A 20167-nucleotide genomic window follows, 5' to 3' on the forward strand; every position below is an offset into this window, starting at 1 on the left:
GATATAAATGTGGTTGCCCTAATTAAGCTTTTAATTGGCTCTAAGATACTAAATAGCCTTACTCAAAAGAGAAAAACATACCAGTTCTACCAGGATGACAGACTTCCTGGTACCGTCTTCCGAAAGGAATTTCTCCATTTTTTATGTAGTTGACACCAAGTAATATAATTGGACAGTTTCCTCAGATATTTTCTAGTAGATGCAGTCGATTATTATATTTTTTTATCTTTGCCACAAGCTGATGTAGTCTGTGTAAATGATTTTTTTTCTTATGCCGTACGAGTACTCAAATGTAAGGTAATTTTAGTTGATCAAAAGATAAAATTTAGAATTCTTTTAAATAATCTGGAAGTTTCTTTCACCTAGACTTCTGATGGAAAAGGAGTTTTGCAGCATTTTTAGGTTTGTATTAATCCTTACAGGTAGAGTTGAAATCAGGTTTAAGCTTTGCGTTTATTTGTGTAATTGCTTTTTTGGTAAAAAAGCATATAATTTGGTACTTTGAAAACTATTTTGAGAAAAGAATATTCAAACTAGATAGATTTAACAAATCCTAATAAGGCATATATTTAAGACAGAGTCTTGCTCTGTCACCCAGGCTGGAGTGCAGTGTCACGATCATGGCTTAGAGAAACCTCTGCCTCCTGGGCTCAAGCGATTCTCTCGCCTCACTCTCCCACAGTCAGCCCCACAGTACTTGGGACTACAGGTGGGTGTGCACCACCATGCCTGGCTAATTTTTTTTTTTTTTTTTTTAAGTAAAGATGAAGTCTCGCTTTGTTGCCTAGGAGGCTGGTCTCAGGCTCAAGGGATCCTCTAGCCTGACCTCCCAAAGTGCTGGGATTACAGGCTTTGGCCACCGCGTCCAGTCTAAAATACGTTTCAAAACCATGGGACATGGCTTTGGTGAAGGAGACTTGGGCTTTAGATTCAGTTTTGCCACAATACTAGCCTTGAGTATATCCCAGACAGCCTCCCTAATGGGAAAGAAGTAAAATTTCTACCTTAAAATTCTGAAATCTTAAAAGCTCTAGAGACCCAAAGCTTTTTCTTAATCATTTTGGCAACAAAGCAGCTATTTATATTTTTTTACTTCCTTAAATGTGAATATTCATGGGCTTTTTTTCTTCTTTTTTTTTTTTAAATGGAGTTTCACTCTTGTTGCCCAGGCTGGAGTGCAATGAATGGTGTGATCTCGGCTCACAGCAACCTCCGCCTCCTGGGTTCAAGCGATTCTCCTGCCTCAGCCTCCCGAGTAGCTGGGATTACAGGCATGTGCCACCATGCCTGGCTAATATTGTATTTTTAGTAGAGACAAGACAGGGTTTCTCCAAGTTGGTCAGGCTGGTCTTGAACTCCTGACCTCAGGTGATCCGCCTGCCTCAACCTCCCAAAGTGCTGGGATTGCAGGCGTGAGCCAGCACGCCCTACAAATATTCATGTTTTACTGTATAAATATTAATGTTTTGTATAAATATTAATGTTTTGATTATAGGGTGCTACTCCAGACCCCACATGAAGTGTTACAGTCATAGCTATAAAATCTGAAACATTCTGCATTCTAAGTCTTACCCCAAGGGTCTCACATAACAGATTTATGGACCTGGATTAGTTTTTATTCTCTTAGGAGATTCCGAGTGTTTTGCTAAACCTTTTAGGCATCCCATGGAGTATGCTATGAAGGATGAGCTACAAGTCAGAATTTAATTTCATTTTTCATTAGTAACTTGGGGTTCTAATAATTGGGGGGAGGATGCTGAAAGCCTGATGCTTATTTTATTTTAATTATATTATATTATATTTATTATATTATATTATATTTTACTAAGAGACAAGATCTCCCTCTGAGGCTCACGCCTGTAATCCCAGCACTTTGGGAGGCTGAGGCGGGCGGATCAGGAGGTCAAGAGATTGAGACCATCCTGGCCAACATGGTGAAACCCTGTCTCTACCAAAAATACAAAAATTAGCTGGGCGTGGTGGCACGTGCCTATTATCCCAGCTACTCGGGAGGCTGAGGCAGGAGAATCACTTTAACCCGGGAGGCAGAGATCGTGCCACTGCACTCCAGCCGAGTGACAGAGCAAGACTCCATCTCAAAAAAAAAAAAAAAAAGGCCGGGTGCGGTGGCTCATGCCTGTAATCCCTGCACTTTGGGAGGCCGAGGCTGGTGGATCACAAGGTTAGGAGATTGAGACCATCGTGGCTAACACGGTGAAAACCTGTCTCTACTAAAAATACAAAAAAATTAGCCGGGCATGGTGGCGGGCGCCTGTAGTCCCAGCTACTTGGGAGGACGAGGCAGGTGAATGGCATGAACCCGGGAGTGGGGGTTGCAGTGAGCCAAGACAGCGCCACTGCACTCCAGCCTGGGGGACAGAGCGAGACTATGTCTCAAAAAAAAAAAAAAGATCTCCCTCTGTCACCCAGGCTGGAGTGCAGTGATCATAGCTCACTGCAGCCTCAAACTCCTGGGCCCAAATGATCCTCCTGCCTCAGCCTCTGAGTACCTGGGCACACCTACAGGCACGGGCCACCACTCTCGACTAATTTTTTTTAAAGATTTTAAAAATAGAGACAGGGTCTCATTATGTTGCCCACACTGGTCTCCAGCTCTTGGGCTCAACTCTCCTCCTGCCTCAGCCTCCTAGAGTGCTGGGGTTGCAGCCACCATACCCAGCCTTGATGCTTATTTTTAAAAATAAGTAATAGTTAATGAGTTATATGATATACTAATGCATAAGAATCTTCAGTATTTAATTTTAAAAGATGGTAGTACGCAACCATATGGTAGTGGAAATAGTAGTCTGCCACTTTTTCCACTTTTGCTCTGCTTACTGTTGGCTTTCCTTCCCTGTATTGTACTTGACCCAAGAAGTGGCTGCACTGGTGATTATTACCTGTAAGTTAGAAACTCTTTAAGTGGTCAGAGTAAAGCTGAAGAGCTGGGTCAGTTAAGACATTTTTGTGACTACTTCTTGCTGAAGGTGTTAAATTGTCTAAACCATATAAAGGTTAGTCCCTGAAAGCTTTTTATAGAACTGAATTTTGGTTTCTGATACAGCCTTAATATGTAGTAGGGTGACCAGATAGTGTAAATTTTCATTCAAAGCTTTACTCTTCAGAAATGTTACAACTTTCTGAGAACTCCAAAATAGCTTTCCACATATAATAGGAAATTTGGAAATGTATTTATTTAAAATCTAAAGACACCGAGCAATAGGCCACATAATGTCAAGATTGAGGAGTCCCTTATGTGGAACTTATTCACAATAGGCTGACTGTGGGGTAGAAGCATATGCAGTGCCATGTGATAAATGTTAAAAGTAGATTATTTAAGATGCATGAGGCGGTGCAGTGTAACAGTCCTAACTGTCCAGGAGAGTTGGGGAAAGCTTCATAGAGAAGGCAGTGTGAGTGAATCTTTTTGTTATTTACAGGTTTGCTAGGAGGAGAAGAAGAGCATTCGTTGACTTGCAAGGTGGAAAGAAATTGGAATGAGTGGGTAGAAGAATAGAAAGGGAGTAGTGTGGGGACATCTCCAATTTCCTACCACCTTGTCTATAGGTGTAACTAGTTATTTTTGTATTGTAATAAATTGTGACTTGTTTTACAGACTCTGAAGTAATGAGTGGTTTTTAACTAGAGATTTGATCTGTTTATATTGCATTTAAGACTACAAAGTTTAAGAGCATTTTTCATGGGTTGGAGGTGGGGCATGTACTAGGGGAACCTGTTAAGGAGAAATAACAGCACTTTGGAATAATGCAAGGAAGAAGCACTTGAGCCTAGTCTAAGATGGGGCAGTCACTTGTCAATGAGTTTGCGAGTGAAAGGGAAGCTATTTTGAGTTTAAAACGCCACTTCAGGAACTGTAAAGGATGGTTTATATAATACATTTGCAACTGAATTTACTGTCCATTGAAAGGAGAAAACCGAAGAGAAAAAGTCTATACCTATTTGGGGAGGTGGGCAGCACCGAATGCATTTGCTTTTAGTTCTGAAACTGTTACCATAAGAGAAACTTGAGCTGATATGTATTTATATGAAAATGAATGTTGAGTGGATCTGAGTCTGAGTTTTTATACAACTTGTTTAGCTATTGCTTAAAACTTCTTTCCCAGTGTCTTGTCTCATATCTTTTCAAGAGTATTTGTATTCTAAGAAAATCTGGATTAGTCTGCACTTGCCTAATGGTTGGAATATTGAGAATCACAAGCAAATGGCCAGGGAAACCTTCTTTCCAACTCAGTCTTGTTTAATTTAGCATTCACAGGCAGGCGCTATACTACTCACTTCACACATAATTCGGAAGGGTTGGTAGCCCACCATGATCTAAGAGATTCCTGACATGACCAAGGCACCAAGATTAGTCTTGTCTTTAATGATACTTTGTTTTGTCTTGTACTTTGCTCAGTATTTTCATTTACTAATATCATTGGTCAAGGGCACATTTTTGGGAGGTAGAGACTGAGATTTAGACCAGTCTTTTAATCCCATCTCATTCTTTTACCACTGTTTGTTATAAGATTTTAAAAAATCTATGGTAATATTTTCATTTTTCTTTTAGGAGTCAGGATCTTGGTCTTTCGCCCATGGAGGGAGTGCAGTGGGAGCTCGCTGCAGCCTTGAACTCTTGGGCTCAAGCGATCCTCCTACTTTGGCCTCCTCCCAAAGTACTGAGACAGACATGAGCCACTGTATCTGTCCTTCCATGAATAATACCTCTCATGAATATATTTTTTTAAATGCAATACATGGTTAATTAGGGAAATATATAAGTGTGAATTCTAAGGAGGAGGTTGCTTTAAAGTAGACAAAAAGTCTTACTGTAAAGAGCAATGATAGCTAGTACCTTGGTATCCTTAAGATTTTGGAGAATGTGTTGTTAAATAAAGGGAAAGTAATAAAATGGATGCTGGTTTAAGACGGAGTGGAATTAATGTTTATTTTTGTTCATTTCACAAAAAGAGCATATCAAGTGTCAGCAGCAAAGTACGTGTGAATATACTTCTGCTCTCATGTTCCCAGCATTGCAAATTGCAGTTTTTTGATTGCCTGCTTATGTGCCAGGCCCTGAGGCTTGGTGCTTGTAATAAACTGTCGGGAAGCAATGTAATACAGTTACTAAATAGTGCAGACCTCTGCCATTAGCTTGTTATTTAACCTGTCTCAGCCTTAGTTTGCTCATTGATCAAATGTTGAAAGATTTTACTGCTGGATGCCTACAATCTGTTTTTGTTATAGAGATTGCTATCTTTTCACTGAGAAAGGACATTTTTTAAAATAGAAGACATCCTACATGGCTTGTCATTTAGTTCTGGTCATTTGAATATTACATGCCACAGGTGTACCTGCCACCAGTCAGAAAAATAGCTGTCATCTTGTGAAACCAGTGTGGGGTATGTGTGTGTGTGTGTGTGTGTGTGTGTTTTAGACAAGTGCAGTAGTGAGAAGAGGGGTAAGGAAACTAATGTTTGAATCAGTCTTCAGAAAGGATTTGTGCTGTTCGCAAAGAAATCTTAGCCCTTTTTTTGCTACCTTTAAATGAAGCTTAAGATTCCCATGGGAAGATATTTGATATCACAAAAGCAGGTGTATTAGAGTTTATTTTGTAATCTTGTAATTTTAGAGAAAAAGATGATGACCAAGGGTTGCTATCATGCTTCCTAATGAAGCAAAATTTATTCATGTCAAGTAAATGGTTGGTTGTCTGGCTTCTATTCCATTCACATCAACATCTCTAATAATGAGTTACTAGGTGGTTTAGCTGGTTTTGAATAAGGTAAGCAGTGACATAATACATTGCGTCCTGAAAGTTAAGCACACTATTGTCAAAAGATTGTCAACTTGAAAGAACTCACCGGTTTTTGAGATTTGTTTTTGATATTAAGAACCAAGGAGTTGGTGCCTTTAAAAAGAGACATGAGACAAATACACTTGCTATTTATTTTGTAAGGTTTTGGCCAAGAAGGTCTATACTTGTTGTCCATGTAGAATTAGAAATCACAAATTCTAATATAATACTTTAGGGGTAGGGTAGGAGATAGGAAATGCCTCTTAAGAATTGAGGAAAGCCTTCAGCAGTTCACTATAGAATTTTGCATAAATAGAAACCTGTATTTGAAAACCCACTTGGCAGAATTGTGAGAAATGTCCTTTGAACAGTCTGCATTTCAGAATGATGACTTTTTGTAAAAAGATTGAGAAGTCTAGTGAAATTGAATAATTGTATTTTTTATTTTTATTTCAGTTTTGTTGAGACAGGGTCTCACTCTTGCCCGGACTGGAGTATAGTGGTGTGATTGTAGCTCACTGCAGCCTTGGACTCCTGGGCTCAAGCCGTCCTCCCACCTCACTCTCCTCAGTAGCTAGGACTAGTACATGCCTGACCAATGTTATTTTTTGATTATTGAAATACGTTTAACTTTAAGAAAACAAAACCACTAAATTTCAGTTAAATATTTTCAGTTCATGATAGGTTTTAGTTTAATTGTAGACCAAAAAACCAAATTATTCTTCAGATACCATGAATTAAAACTAAGCTTTGTTTAGTGATACAAGTTGCAAAGGGCAGACTATTCAAGCCAGCATTTAACTATTTTATTTATATATATATATATATACACACACACACCAAAGTGCTGGGATTACAGGCTTGAGCCACCATGCCTGGCAAACAATATTTTAAAAAGCCTTTTATTTATCATGCATTATGACAAATACTGGGAAAATATCTAAACAGTATCCATACTGTTCTTAAGGACTGGGCAGAGGAGTTCTGTATCTATTTACTGTTCTTTCCACATTAAATGCTTGTTCATTGTTCTGACTTCTAACCCATTTATTCTAAGCAATAATGCTACATTCTACGTAATTTCACCTTACAGAGAAAAGAGAAACCAACAGCCTGGTGGAATATCCTTAAATTTTGGCTTTAACTCTGTCCTTAAGTTTTGGCTTTAACACTGATTCTCTGCTGTCTCTCTTAAGTACCCAGACCTGTGCCCCTGTATCACAAGACTCCTTAGGAATGTTACACAATGGTTAATTCCTTCTCTTCGCAGCAGTATCTTTAGTATCTTTAACTTCTCCCTTTAGTGACTCCTTCCTGTCAGCATTTAAATATGTAACTTTTGGCCAGGTGCTGTGGTTCATGCCTGTACTCCCAGCACTTTAGAAGGCCAACTTGGCATGAGGATTGCTTGAGCCCAGGCATTCAAGACCAGCCTGGGCGACATAGTGAGACCCTGTCTCTATAAAAAATTACAAAAATTAGCCAGGTGTGGTGGTATACACCTGTAGTCCCAGCTATTTGAGAGGCTGAAGTAGGAGGATCGGTTGAACCTGGGAGGCAGAGGTTGCAGTGAGCTGAGATCGTGCCACTGCACCATCTCACTGCACTCTAGCCTGGGTGACAGAGGGAGACCCTGTCTCCAAAAAAAAATGTAACTTTCACTTTCTTAAAAAAGAAAAAACCATTACCCTATTTCCTATACTTCCCTTTTATAGTTAAATTTCTCAGAAAGATTGTCAGCATTTTTTCTTAATTGATCATCGTCTTTTCACAGCAGACCACTCTCGTTTTATCTGCTTGCCCACCTACTCACCAGTATCGCTCAGTAAGATTACCAGTGACATCCTAGGTGCTTATTGAATGAAGGTGATGTCCATTTTTAGCATTCATCTTGAATTCTAGGGAGCGTTGACAAAGTGGACTACTTTTCCCTTAAAGGTTTTTTATATTTTTTTTGTAACTCATTAAATGTTAGGATTCTTCAGTGTACTTAATATTTTCTCACTGTCTCATCTGTTTCACTCCCATGGTTTTATTTGCCATCTATATTCTGTATTCTGACAGTCAAACTCTTTTTTTTGAGATGAGGTCTCACTCTGTTGCCCCAGACTGGAGTGCAATGTTGTGATTTCAGCTCACCGTAGCCTCTGCCTCCTGGGCTCAGGCAGATCCTCCCACCTCAGCCTCCCAAGTAGCTGGGACTACAGGTGTGTGCCACCACACCTGGTTGATTTTTGTATTTTTTGTAGAGGTGTAGTTTTTCCATGTTGATCAGGCTGATCTCAAACTCCTGGCCTCAAATGATCCGCCCGCCTCAGCTTCCCAAAGTGCTGGGATTATAGGCCCGAGCCACCACTTCAGTCAAGCATTCTAGCTTTAATTAGTCTTATCCCCTTATGAACCAATACGGATGCACCAACAATGTGTTTTATGCATCTAGTACTTACTAGTTAGTACTAGCAGTATTGTTTGAGTGTCAATTACCGTAATTGTAACACTTGGCTTGTTACATTATCCAATTAGATTCCTAGATCACATCTATGATATAAATTAGGGAGAAACTAAGGCACTTGGTCACGTAGCCTGTAACAGAAATAGGAGTGGCACGTAATTCACCCTGGTTCTACAGCCCATTCCTAACCAGTACACTGTACTCACTGTATATGTCTTAGGCTTCTGTGAGCCTTGTAGTATTGAACACAGTAGATAATTCAGTACTTACAGATGGTACTTTTTATTTAAGAAACAGTTCCAAGAAAGAGTGGTGTTTTGGGTGGTGGCTATGGTGTGGTTTGTAGATAAATTTTTCTGTTTCCTTTTCAGATTTAGATGGTGCTCTACTCTCGGGGCCAGATGGTGATAGGAATGTGAATGCAAATTTATTGGCTGAAGCTGGCACTAGTCAAGATGGAGGTGATGCTGGTAGGTACAGTAAGATTTTAGCAACAGTACATTTAAGATTGGGAAGTGTTACATCTTACCTGCAGCCTACTGTAATTTCTCTCCCATAAGGGGGTTCTGTTGTATATAACTACTCTCAATCTATGTTAGCTATGTTTATGATGACGTTGGAAAATTGGTAAATGCAAATTGATGTTTCTGGTTTTGTATATTTGAGGGAGTCATTTGTTTAGTTTAAAAACTCTTACATATAAAAAGTAATTGAGTTAATATGACTTATGGCGTCCTGCTGGTATATAGATACGGAATGGAAATGGTAATTACGATAATGATTGAATTTATTTTAATTAGTCTTTATGCAAAATGGTGTAGTTAGTGGCTATAGAAAATGTTGATCAGTTCTGTGTGATATCAGCAGTGCATTGGAGGAAGCTTGATGAAAATAAAAACAATTCATGAGTATGTTATGAATGAAATAGAATAAAAGAAAGTCAGTCTTTACAGAAGAATGCCAAGCTGATAGAATAATGATAGAATTGGAAAAATAGCTATTTTGCAACCCCCACAGGAAATAATTCAAAATCATCAGTGGATGTTAAGCCACTGTTAATGGGCTTGTCCCACTATGATTGGGCGAAAGGTTGTTGGGGAATGTCATATTCACATGGTCTCAAATTATTCCCATAGATTCCCATAGATGATTTCCACTTGCAAAGGGGAAAAGGTAAATTTAGAATAAAGAGATCTGAGGAAGATTGTCATAACTAAGTGATTAAACTTCAGTGTCATTAGTAAGAGAACAAACTGAAATTAAAGGCTGGCTGATTTGATGTACTACCTGGCACACAACATTTCTTATGCAGTATTCTTGAGAAACTGTTTAGCTTGTATCTGATGACAAAGGAAAACCCAGACATCGATATATATGACAGGTAGTCCAAACTCTAAAATATTAATGTTATGATAGACAAGTGGGGAAACCACTAGATTGAAGGAGACCAAGGAAGTAAACTAAAGTGCAGCATGGATCTTGCTTAGATCATGGGAACACAAAATGACTAAAGAGGACATTTTGGGGCCAACCGGAAATTAGAATATGTAGTATGTGTTAAGTGATAAGCAATTTTAAATTTCTTCTACGGTGGTTATCTAGGAGCATGTTCTAGAAGATGCATTTAGGCTTGAAGTTATGAGCATGCATGTTTTCAAATAGTACATAGAAAGCATGTGTGTGTGTGTACATAAAAACGTGACAAAACTAGTATTTGTTGAAGATAGATATGGATGTTTATTGATTGTTTCAGTTTTACTAGCTTTGGAATTGTTTTCAAAGTTGATGAGAACAGAGACAATGAGGTACTTCTTACAAAAAGTAGTTATGGGCTCTGAATTCAGTATGTACTGACGAAAATAAAGCCACATTTCTGAAGAAACTGCTTAAGGTGGTTTCCCCTGACTGTCTAAAAGAATTTACAAAACAAGTTTTCAGATGTGTTGAATTTTAAAGATTTTGTTTGTACAGAAAATTGCTAACAGTGCAAGAAGATGTTATTGCACTTGCTTTCTCAGTTTTGAAATCTAGTCCAAGAATGGGTTTAGTTAGGGCTGTGTGAATTCATATGTAAAGTTTTAAATTTGTAAATCTTTGATATAGGGTTATTCCTCTTAAAGGGGACATTTAGATTCATTAGTATTTTTTGCATCTGAGATTAGCCTTTGCTTGATGATTTTGATGTCAAAAACTTACATTGCTTTTTCCTTAGTTTTCTATTATGGAATAATGTACCCAGAAGGATATTATTGATCAGTAAGCACCATTTTGAAGAGCTCTGTGACCTTAATGATCCTTAAGTGTAGTGAATTACAATAACAGTACCTTTATTCAGGCCACTCTTGTAATTCCTACAAGTATTCTCTGTTGTAAGAATTAGGAGAGATGAAAGAAATTTGGGGCAAGGTTTACTTAATTTGAATTACCCTTTTGTGTTCCAGATAGAGTGTTACATTCCTTGTTATCATGGATGTTGAATCTTGGATTTTCAGTTTACAAATTGTTTTAGGGATATTCTTCTGTCTTTCTTTTGAGATGGGCTCTCGCTTTGTCACCCAGGCTGGCCTGAATCTCATGGGCTCAAGCGATCCTCCCACAGCCTCTCAAATTACTGGGATGACAGGCACAAGCTACTGTGCCTGGCCTATTTCCTTATTCTTATATGTTGTGAATAATTATAGATATTAGAACATCTAACATGTCTTTTGATACTAGTTTCCCAAGTTATTTTAAGCAAGTCAGAAGAACTTATTGGCATGTGCTAGGTAACATTTATTCTACAAGTAATCGTAGGGCATATGTCTTAGTAGAAAAACCAAGGCAAGTAAGATAGGCACAGTTCTTGCTGTCTTGGAGTTTGACTTTGTACTGATTTAGACAAGAAATATGGATCATAAAGCTGAAACTTTATTTAGAAATGTGAAACTAACAGTAGGTTGACCTCCAGGCTACCACCTCCATCCCATTCTTTATCCCTCACACAGAAATGCTTCACTTTATGATTCTTACAGCTTACTTCCAAACACGAATTAGGTGCAACTATGATGAATTATAGTTGAATTATATGTAGCTATGGGTGCAGGGAGCTTTCTTTACATCAAAAACCGGTCAAGATATTCCAAGTACAGCACAGTTTACAGTAATAGTAATGATGTGCAGTTTTAAAATACTTCAGAGACATTTTTACTTTGTTGGGTATTAAGACTTTCACCAAAAGGAATCTTAAGTTATCTTAATTTTTAAGAGGAACAACATGTCTGGGAACATATATGGGAAATGATTCTTAGCAAATCCATTTGGGTAAACATTCTTTACTTTTGAAACCGTGATGCCCATGGGAGGAAAATGTATTATTGCTACTATCTTGGCAAGGAGTGTTTTAGGCAGCTTAAGTGCTTTGAATTGGGAGCATGCTTATCATGGATGAGGAACAGCACAGAGGTCAGTATGGTTGGAATAGAGTGACTGAAAGGGTGGTTGGAAGCCAGGGCTCCACCAGGTAAAGCTTTGGAAGATACTGAGTCTCTAGCTTTTACTGTGAGGGTGGGTAGTCTTTGCAGCCTTGTAAGCTGATGGTGATCTGCCTTAAGGTAGTGTTTTAAAGAATCTGTGATTTCTCTCCTCAGAACACACTCCAGGAAGGCAACAGTGGAAGTAGGGAGACAAGTTTTTGGTGGCTACTGAAGACAGTCCAGGGGCTAGAGCTCACGATTGATTGGATCAGGGTGGCAATAGTTGTGGAAGATTCTGGATATATTCCTATTGCCAGAAGGTTCCTGGTCCAAGGAATTACATTAAAGATGGAATTAAATCCAGTGGATATAATTCCCGCCCTTGCTAATCTGAAGATCCTTAGGCACATGCATTATTCTATTTTGATTCTGTCTTCTGCACGTTATTTTATTTAAGGATGGAGTTAGAAATTTCAGTGAACCCTGAGGGCATTCAGTTACCTTGCCCTAATATGTCTGAAACAACAATGATATAGTAATAGAACTTTAAGTTTTTAATTATCCTGTGTATATTCTTTATTCTCAGTCCATTTTTCTATACTAATTTTAAAATTATGTGCCTGTCCTGGGTTTGTAATAAGGAGAATATCCCATTTGATAGCTGGGCTTTAGGGTGATATAATCTCAAGTGATAGAGTAGTTAGAAAAAAGCAACTATTAGGAGTTCTGGTTTGAATATACCCATCCTTTAAAAGGGTAATTTCTTGTGCCGTCTGCACAATTAAATGATACTCATGTTTTTTTCTCCCCCACCAGCACCTTTTTTGTTTGTTTGTTTTCATTGAGACATGGTCTCACTGTCACCCAGGCTGGAGTACAGTGGCGCAATCTTGAATCACTGCAATTCCTTGTCCAGATAGTCTTCCCAAGTAGCTGGGACTGCAGGCACCCACCACCATGCCCAGCTAATGTTTAAAATTTTTTTGTAGAGATGGAGATGGAGTTTCTCCATGTTGCCCAGGCTGGTTGCAAACTCCTGGGCTCAAGTGATCCTTCTGCCTCAGCCTCCCAAAGTGCTGGGATTATATGCATGAGCCATTGTGCCTGGCCCATGATATTTTTTTTTTTTTTAAACTGAATTTCTTCTATTATAGTTGAATAGTATTTTGTTTAATTGTGATAATAAAGTAGGAAGACATCTCAATTTTAGACTAAAATACAGTTTTATTTAACTCATTAAGAAGTTCTATCATAATGCTCATAGGATATAAATATATTTTCTGTTTTCTGACTCTGATAAGAGATAGATCTTTATTACCATTACTAATCAGACTTTTTACTTGTACTAGGTACTTCACATGATTTCAAGTATGGTTTGATGCCTGGTCCTTCAAATGATTTCAAGTATGGATTGATACCAGGTACTTCAAATGATTTCAAGTATGGATTGATACCAGGTGCTTCAAATGATTTCAAGTATGGATTATTGCCAGAATCTTGGCCAAAACAAGAAACTTGGGAAAATGGCAAGTATTAGTCAACTAAACAAATACAGAATTATTAAATAATTGTTAAGAATTAAAAGCTTTCATATTCTGCATTTTTTAAAAAACAAGTATCAGTAGTTCTACATAATTGCTGTTCTCAGAGATAAGAAGTTTTGATAGCAAATTTTCTGTTTAATGTATAATAAGCACTTTCTCTTTTTTTGTTAATTCTCATAGGTGAATCATCTCTAATCATGAACAAGTTAAAATGCCCTCATTGTAGCTATGTAGCCAAATACAGACGAACACTAAAAAGGCACTTGCTCATTCACACAGGAGTGAGATCATTTAGCTGTGATATTTGTGGAAAACTGTTTACTCGAAGAGAACATGTAAAAAGACATTCCCTGGTAAGTAACTTTAAATACAGCTGATCTTTGAGATAAACTGTATTTATGTCAGTGAAGTTTAAAGGAATTTAAACAGTTAATTGTGAATTTAAGGAAGATTGTCTCCTAAATTGCTTTAAACAAAGAGTTTGACTTTATGAACTGATAGTGAGCTTTTTACAGAGACACAGTGGTATATTCACTCATTATTAAATGTGTGGTTTAATTTGAGTGGTTCAAATGCATTCTATTATATATAATATCCTTATATTGGATTTTTCCCCCCTTCAATTAGGTGCATAAAAAGGATAAAAAATACAAATGTATGGTGTGTAAGAAGATCTTCATGTTAGCAGCCAGTGTTGGAATAAGACATGGATCTCGACGTTATGGTGTTTGTGTAGACTGTGCAGATAAATCACAACCAGGAGGGCAAGAAGGTGTAGATCAGGGACAGGATACAGAATTCCCTCGGGATGAAGAATACGAGGAGAATGAAGTAGGAGAAGCTGATGAAGAGCTAGTTGATGATGGAGAAGATCAGAATGATCCCTCTCGATGGGATGAATCAGGAGAAGTTTGTATGTCTCTAGATGATTAACTGACCTACTATACTCCTCAAGGATGCTGCATTTGGACCTAATATGAATCGACAATTTGGATTGTTGAACTTGAAGGCTTGCAAAATATGGTACATGCTGGATAGTAGTTATGTTGCTGTGAAAACTGTAGGGTCAAAGCCTTATAGCAAAAAAAAATTTTTTTTAATATTTGCACAGGACTATACAGCAAACAACCATGTGGTTGGATTACATGGAGTCCCCACATATTCAGTCAGTTATCAAAGTAAAATATTTTCTATTTATAGGATATACAGTAACTATTTGGGTCCTATGAAAATAGTCCTTAAAGAGCTTACATTCATGTGCTACTTTAACATGAATGGAGAAAATCCATTTATGGAAGTACAGTGACAATTGACCCAATCACTCTGTCCATCAAACCACTCAGGCTAGTTTGTACTAGTAGAGTTTTGTTTCTATTTTTATTTTTATTAATTTTATTTTTTTTAATACAGATTTTCAGTGAGGGGCTTTTTCAACCCCATTGGTTCTATTTTCTTGTATTTTTCCATTTAATTTGCTTCATAACTTAAACCAAGTCTCTTCTAGTCTTAGGTATTATTTCTCAATTTTGTGCTGATGGGCATGTTTATAAGAACTGGAGAGGTAATTTATTGGAATGAACTAACTGACTTCCTCCATTCCCCCCTTCCTTTTTGACATGAATTTTACTACTTCACAAATGAAGAATGATGTTACGAAGTTACCGTGGCGAAGTTGACAAATACCACTAAAATGATTATGATTTAGAAGTAACTTTCTTCTGCTGCTCTAATCTGATAAATGGTTACTATATGATGTTTTCTGACATGGTATTCGGTTTTGGGTATCTGTTACTTTGGCACTATTCTTGTTTGCCTCTTTATTTTTGCCAGTGTACTATACCTCAATCCTATTTGAAAGACCTAATTGAAAGAAAAATCATAGAAATAAGTAAAATGATTTGTTTTATAATTTATCCACCATGTCCAGTTTGGTTAGCTTGTTATGCAATATAAGTGAAATATCAGGTTTTTACCCATGTCCCTTTTATCATTAAAATTAACACAAAATGTGCATTCTCTTTCGTTTCATACTTAGCGGGATATTGATTGTTTTGAAATTATGATCAATACTTAATTTATTTTTTTCTGTTCCTTGAAGTCACTACACCTTGATACAGCCCTTCTAGTAGTCACCATGATTCAACAGTCTCAAAAATCTTACAAATAAAATTCTGAGAAGCTTTATTATTCTATAAACTAAATTCTTCAGGGTACAAAGGGTGACATATTAAGGTGAAATTGTCAGATTTACTTAGCCTGGTGACATGAATTAGCTGATTGTGGAACTCTCAGCAGCATTTCACGTATTGTTAACATGTATGGCATTTATTAGCATATTGTATATTATATAAGATTGAGGGATGTCATATTTTCAGCTTTCTTTTAAATAAAAATTGAGTATATTTTCCTATTTTATATCAGGTAACTAAATTATGCTAGTTATGTGGAAAAAATTGCAAAGATGCTTTGACAGATATAATCCCTTTGGTGCTCCATCTGATCAAAGTTGGAAAGTTGATGTTTTTTAAGAGACAAGCTTTATCATTGTCTCTGATTTCAGTAGAATAATGGTTTATTGTTAGACAATGATGTTTCTGCTTGGATAAATCAAAGATAAATTACAGTTACATGGTTAGATGCATCTTTTGTCATCTATATTGTAGTTTCTACATAACTGTAAACCTGACAGATAAGAATAGTTTGTTTGATTTTTGTTTAAAACAGATGAGTACATCTTAATGTTCTAGACAAATGAGTAACATGTATTTCTGGTAGAAATTAGTTGGGCAAAGATACTATGAATGAAAAAGTATTTTAAACGTAAAATGTTCTTTGTGAATATGTAAGTATAGTATAAAGATTTCTTTCATCCCATTTATTCCCTTCCTTTAAATAAACTAGTTTACAATTGGTAGATCTGTCTATATATAAATATATATTAAAGAACAAAGATATATATCTAAAAATCACCTAAATCTGCTTTATTAGACTACAGTTCACTTATTGCATAGAAACTGGACTTTGGCTTTACATTCTTAATGTACTTTTACTTTTCCTCAAGATATGAACTTACTCTCTTGAAGCTGAATTTTCTTTTACTACTTAAATCATTTATGTATATCTGGTAAATTATGACCAAATTTTTGTTAGATTGCATACAGTAAATTGAAATACACACTTGGTACACTACGGGATTGTTGTGCTTTTGTTTGGTTTTAGTTGGAAATAAGGTTTGATGTAGATGGCTTGTTACTGTTAATTTAAAATATTCTATAATTGTCCATTTTATGTTGTGTTGTGACAGATTTGGCTATATTTTTAGTCAATTGAAATATGATACTTTAAAAGTTTGTTTTTAGGTAATCCAAAGGAAAAGTGTTTATACTCTTGAATATATTAGCCTCAGCCTATATAAAAATTTCTTTGAAGTAAACATTTTACCAGAAACAGAATTGACAGATTTTTCTACTTGCTGACTGCCTAACTTATTTTGTTTCATGATCTCGAGGGACTGCCTTTTCCCATCTAGATCTTTTTAAAAAATAGTTTTAGTACTAAGGTATACTACTGGACATTTCTATTTTTTTAAGTGTATTCTTTTTCTGACTTACAGTAAAATTTCAGGAAGTTGATAGATACTAAGAACTTATGATTGGTCTCAGAGGTAACAATGAAATACTCATAATTTTGTCTGTGGAACTCTGGCAGAATTATGTTACACATTTGGCGAAGTTGTCTCTTGTAATTTATATTTTAAATGAAAAAGTATTTTAGAGCTTTTAATTTTAATGAAGGGGAAGAGTATAAACTTTCTTTCATATTCACTCTGTAGTTACAGACAGTCTCATAAATCAAGATTGTGCATTATTTCTTAGAGTTCTCAGAGACAGATACTTCCATATGGACCCCTGTTCATTTTTCTTATTTACTAGATATTTTGCTAAATTTAGCACACTAGCAATTAAGAGTTTAAAAAAGAAGAACCATTATAGGAAAGGGAAACTGAACAGTAATGAGTAGCTTTGAAATTGAGGAAAACACACTAGCTGGGTTAGGTACAGCCATCCTAATGGAGAAGAGTGAGCTAAATGAGTTAATTCATGTAAAGTGCTTAGAACACTGGTACATAATAGGTGCATAACACATCTTAAAGTTGTTTAATAATAGATAACCAAGAGGAAAAAGAAATGAGAAAAGACAGGGGAAAGGAAGGAGAAAATAGGAAATGAAAGGATTAGGACTTCGTCTCATTTATATTAATACAAAATGGTGTAAAGGGCCTGAATATGACTGGAGTAGTATCATATGGGGGAAAGTGTGATGGAAAATAGGTTTTTAAAAATCTTAAATTTTAAAACTTTAGTAAGCTTTATTTATATTTTTTAGGATTTTCTGAACATAGCATGAAGGGTTTAGATTCATTTTTCTGAAAAACGATTCAAAAAACTACCAATTTTTTTTGAGTGCCCACACTTGCCATTGTGCTGTATACCTGATTTTACCTTAATCCTCTATAAGGTAGGTGCTAATTGTCTCCATTTTATAGATGGGGAAAGGCTCAGAGAAATTCAGAAACTTGGCTAATTTAACACAGCTGTGATAGAGCTGGGGGCTTTGAGCACGTCTGATTCTGAAGCCCATACTCTTTCAAGGAGGCTCTATTGCTGCCTCACTGAACAACTCTTGTAGAATTTCAGCTCTTAATGGAGTCTATGGATTTATATTTTTCCTGACAGCTGTGTTTAGAATTTTGAGTGTCTTTCCTCCCCGCAACAAATTTCCTTACTACTCTTTCCTCATAAAGCAGTTGTTTTATCACTTTGACTATATTAAGACACATCAGTGTAGCACATGCTCTTAACCGGCTGTGGCATTTTAATTTTATAAAAGAATGGTTTTTATCTGAAGAACTAGATAGAAACCCCAGTTTTTGTGCCGTTCAGTCACCCAGATCCTTAAACTTAACGATGGTACATAATATCCACACTTAGAACTAACAGGTGTTTAGTCACTTTAGGACTTAAAATGGAAAGTTTTTTTTTTTTTCCTGCTGTATCCCTGCTCTCAACTGAAGTTAAAGAATTCTAGATAGTTTAAAATGTGTTAGGGATAAGCACACTTCAAAATATGTTTTCTAGCCCTAAATTTGATGACATTGGGTACTTAAATTTGGAGTACACTAGCTATTGAGAACAATATTTTGGGTTGAGGAGAGTGATGGTTGAGGCCATTATTTAGTGGGAGCATTGGCATTTTGAACACTGTAAACATAAAAGAACACTTCTGCCTGCTGTTTGTAAAAGCTCTTTGGGAAGATCTTTTACGAAGACCAACTTTTTAAAATGTAAATTACCTACCTAATATAAGTGTCCTAAGACATGTATGTAAACTTCCGAAACTGTTTTGTCTGTGTATTTAGAAAATACACAAGAGTCTTTATTCAAACCTAAAAATATAAACTTGTGAGCACTAAACTGCTTCTGGCTTTGTGAATTTTATTGACTGACATTTAATTCAGATTTCTTTGCAAGTGTACTAATTTAGACTAATTGGGGTAAGGGGAACACCTTAATGAACTTGACATGTATAATTCAGATATCTTTGTACTTCAGGCTTACAAGTTTGAATTATAGAATACTATAAGGGTTTTTTGTTTATTTGTATGTTTTTATATGAAAGTACATAAATGACAAACTACCTCCAAGTAATACTGCTTTAATTAGTAGCAGTGATTTGTAATCAGTGTATCTTTTAAGATTCTCTACAGGTTTTAGAAAACATTAAAAATTCCCTTTTAATTTACATTTGTGCATAATCTTGGAAATGGGTTGAAAAGCAAAGGTAAACTGCTTCATCCCGTGTTGTATATTTGTGGACTGATTGACTACAAGTGATGTGACGTTATAAATTTCAAGTCTTTGAAATTTTATTAATGTAGAGAAAACATAACTAGCTTTTTAGGTTATTTCAAAGTTAGTAATAGAGCAAAGGAAATCAGAACTGATTAGATTATTCAGACTTTTCTTAGAAAAACAGGAGTTCGTTGATTTTGTTTGGAGAAGGGCACAATACAGGGGAGCCTACATAGCATTATAATGCCTAGTATCTTTAAACATGTAAAGAGCTATCATGAGGCAGAATAATTAAGATACTTTATGTGTTTCTAAGGGGTCATGATTGGGACCATTGGCTCAAGATTGAAAATCGGTTTTTAATTATCCAAAGATGAAATGGGGCTGCTTCAGAAAAAGGTCTACCACTAGAGATAACTGCGTAAAGTCAAAGATTACTTAATCATTTTGGCTAAGGCAGTATTGACCAAACATTTCTATTTCAGAGTTGGATTTGTGCTTAGTTTTTTTTTAGGTGTTGGGACCGTTGTAGTTACTTTTTGTTTTGCTTAGTCAACAAATAACTAAAATGATAAAATTTTGTATGTGTGAGTACTGGACAAGGATGTTTTGACAATAAAAATGACATAATTTAGGAAATTAAGAATTTAGACACCAAGTTCAGCTTAATAGAAAAAATCACTACCTGAACTTCTTTCTTTTTCACCACAAATCACCACAGACCAGTGTTTGGGAGCAGGTATAGGAAATTGAATTATTGGATCTATGTTTAGGTAAGAAAACTAAAGGTTCTTCAGAATTTAGGTTATGACATGACTGTCTTTCTGAAGTTTAAAGAAAGAAATTGAACTATAGGAAATCTATTCCGCTAATTAAAGTGAATGAAAAACTGCATGGCGCCTTACCTGCTATTAATACTGCCACTTTACTGTCAGCCAGATTATTTTTTTCCCACCACGGCCAGTCTTAAATTTGGCAATAAGAAAAAACTAACCTTCCAAGTGTAATTAGGTATGCATTAGAAACTTAGTGAAAGCTAAACACAAGACAGTCTTCTTCACACAGGTCCT

General features: G+C 36.3%; 1 protein-coding gene across 2 annotated transcripts in view; it reads left to right on the forward strand.

Moving 5' to 3' along the window:
- The window catches only part of ZBTB10 (zinc finger and BTB domain containing 10), a 38496-nt gene extending 19777 nt beyond the window's left edge, over nt 1-18719 (forward strand). For both annotated transcript variants that reach the window (XM_008000962.3, XM_008000960.3), the window contains exons 3-6: nt 8621-8719; nt 13051-13227; nt 13426-13598; nt 13873-18719. In XM_008000962.3, the coding sequence (XP_007999153.1) occupies nt 8621-8719; nt 13051-13227; nt 13426-13598; nt 13873-14178 (755 nt within the window). In that variant the 3' untranslated portion in view covers nt 14179-18719. The remainder of the gene's footprint in view (nt 1-8620; nt 8720-13050; nt 13228-13425; nt 13599-13872) is intronic.
- Nucleotides 18720-20167: the final 1448 nt, after the last annotated feature.

This window comes from Chlorocebus sabaeus, chromosome 8, assembly GCF_047675955.1.
Source record: "Chlorocebus sabaeus isolate Y175 chromosome 8, mChlSab1.0.hap1, whole genome shotgun sequence".
Classification (NCBI taxonomy): Eukaryota; Metazoa; Chordata; class Mammalia; order Primates; family Cercopithecidae; genus Chlorocebus; species Chlorocebus sabaeus.